Genomic DNA, 2,120 nt, shown 5'->3' with positions numbered 1-2,120 from the left:
CAAAAAATTAATAATAAAAAAATGTATGTAATACTTTCTTTTTTTGTCATTGATATAAATGTACCAAGTTTTTATGCATTTTAGCAAGCTCCTGACTATTACAAGGTTATCAATAAACCGATGGATTTGCACACTGTACTTACAAAATTAAATCCTCAACATTTTCAACATTACAAAAGTTTAGAAGAATTCATTTCTGATATTCGATTAATTTTTGCTAACTGCTACATTTATAATTTGGTAAGTAAAGATTTTTTTCTTTATTTCGGGGGGTTTTATTTAATTTTTAACATTTTTTTATCTTAATAGCGTGAAACTGAAATTTGGAAGATGGGTCGTAAGCTTGAGCAACATTTCAATGCAATAGTTCGCAGACTTGTTCCAAATATGAGTCAATACCCTTTAGAAAACACTGAGCCATCTGCTAAACGAAGAAGAGACAACGAAGTCCCTAAAAGTTAAATACAACAAATTTTAATCTAAACTGACTAAGGAATCCTCTTGAACAACTCGGTAATCTATACCCACATTCAATAGTATGAAGCAGTGTTATCCTTTGGTTTACTGTATGTCATATTCAAAAATTTATGCTTGAGTTTTAAATATGATCATCATGCGCAACCTTTTTATGGTTATTAACTCAACAAATGTTAGCTTCATATGAGTCATTTACATTTTTCAAATTTGATACCTTAATTACTGATTCATTTACATGATCATCGTTATATATAAATGTTTTGAATAAAGTGTTATTATATATCTGCATGCTTATTTGTTGTTATGTGTGTGTATACATATATATATATATATATATATATATATATATATATATATATATATATATATATATATATATATATATATATATATATATATATATATGTATATATATATATATATATATATATATATATATATATATATATATATATATATATATATATATATATATATGAGCCGTTTATTTTGAAAGTGGCATAAGTCACCTTTTCAAAAAAATCAAGAAATATAACAGTATCTCTTCATTTGCGAAAATTTCACGAAAGAATCAGTAAATGTTAAAAGGGCGGAAAACTGCATTTCCCCCCGTAATAAACTTCTATTAATAGTTTAATAATTTTTGTTTTTTAAAGGTGTAAAAACATTCTTTTAAAAAAAATTATTAAACCATTAACAAAAATTTACTACGGGGGAAATGCAGTTGTTTTTTTAGTTTCCTGAAAATTTACATTGTTGGACTTCCCTTTTAACATTAACCAATTCAAATATAGTTCAATAATTTCAAATATAATTTTCAACACAAATAATTTAAATTATTTCATAAATGAAGAGATACCAATATATTGTAATCATTGTTATCGAAAAAAGTTCATGGCAGCTAAATTAGGTTTTGCAATTTTCACTCATTTGGTTATAAGTAAGCGCTGCCATATTGTGGCTAAGAATGCTAAAGGCAAATCAAAAGTACTTGCATAGGCTAATAGAAGCAAGTAACAGTAGTTTTCCCTGTATTTCTCGAAATTCCCAAAATGTCATTAGGCTACCTTTTACAGGTTTATATAACAGTAATTATATATATATATATATATATATATATATATATATATATATATATATATATAAATATATATATATATATATATATATATATATATATATATATATATATATATATATATATATATATCGAGAACTAAAAGGTATCAGATTTTCGTATTGTTTAAGTATTTTTATTTTTCAATACAAATTTCTTATGAGTTAATAACTTTGGCTAATTTTGTCATTGTTACGAGAAATATCATGCACTAGTTCAGAAAAGTCTTAGTTTTCAAATAATACTTTTACATCAATAATCCCACTGCACACATGGCTGCTTCATTTTTTGTTATTATTCATATCATGTTTCTCCGTGCACAGACGTATCATTGTTTAACTCGTTGTTTTATAATTGTTTTCTTCTATGATATTTTTGGTTAGAGAAAAACTCTTCCTAAACTATCAACATGAGTCAAATTTTTCTCATTATGGAAAAGAAAAAATTTTTCTCGAACATTTAGTTATGCAAAAAATGCTATATTCTAATTTTTTATTAAGAAAGTTTTACTTCCTCAATTGAATCA

At 24.4% G+C, this 2,120-nt stretch overlaps 1 protein-coding gene across 1 annotated transcript in view; it reads left to right on the top strand.

Moving 5' to 3' along the window:
- The window catches only part of LOC100212270 (transcription intermediary factor 1-alpha), an 11,012-nt gene extending 10,253 nt beyond the window's left edge, over positions 1-759 (top strand). Inside the window, exons 6-7 of the mRNA XM_065790544.1 lie at positions 85-240; positions 310-759. Coding sequence (XP_065646616.1) covers positions 85-240; positions 310-462 — 309 coding nt within the window. The 3' untranslated portion in view covers positions 463-759. The remainder of the gene's footprint in view (positions 1-84; positions 241-309) is intronic.
- Positions 760-2,120: the final 1,361 nt, after the last annotated feature.

The sequence above is a fragment of the Hydra vulgaris genome, chromosome 02 (genome assembly GCF_038396675.1).
Source record: "Hydra vulgaris chromosome 02, alternate assembly HydraT2T_AEP".
In the NCBI taxonomy this organism is placed as follows: domain Eukaryota; kingdom Metazoa; phylum Cnidaria; class Hydrozoa; order Anthoathecata; family Hydridae; genus Hydra; species Hydra vulgaris.
Note: the sequence above shows the minus strand (reverse complement) of the source record. Positions and strands in the feature narration are given on the sequence as shown.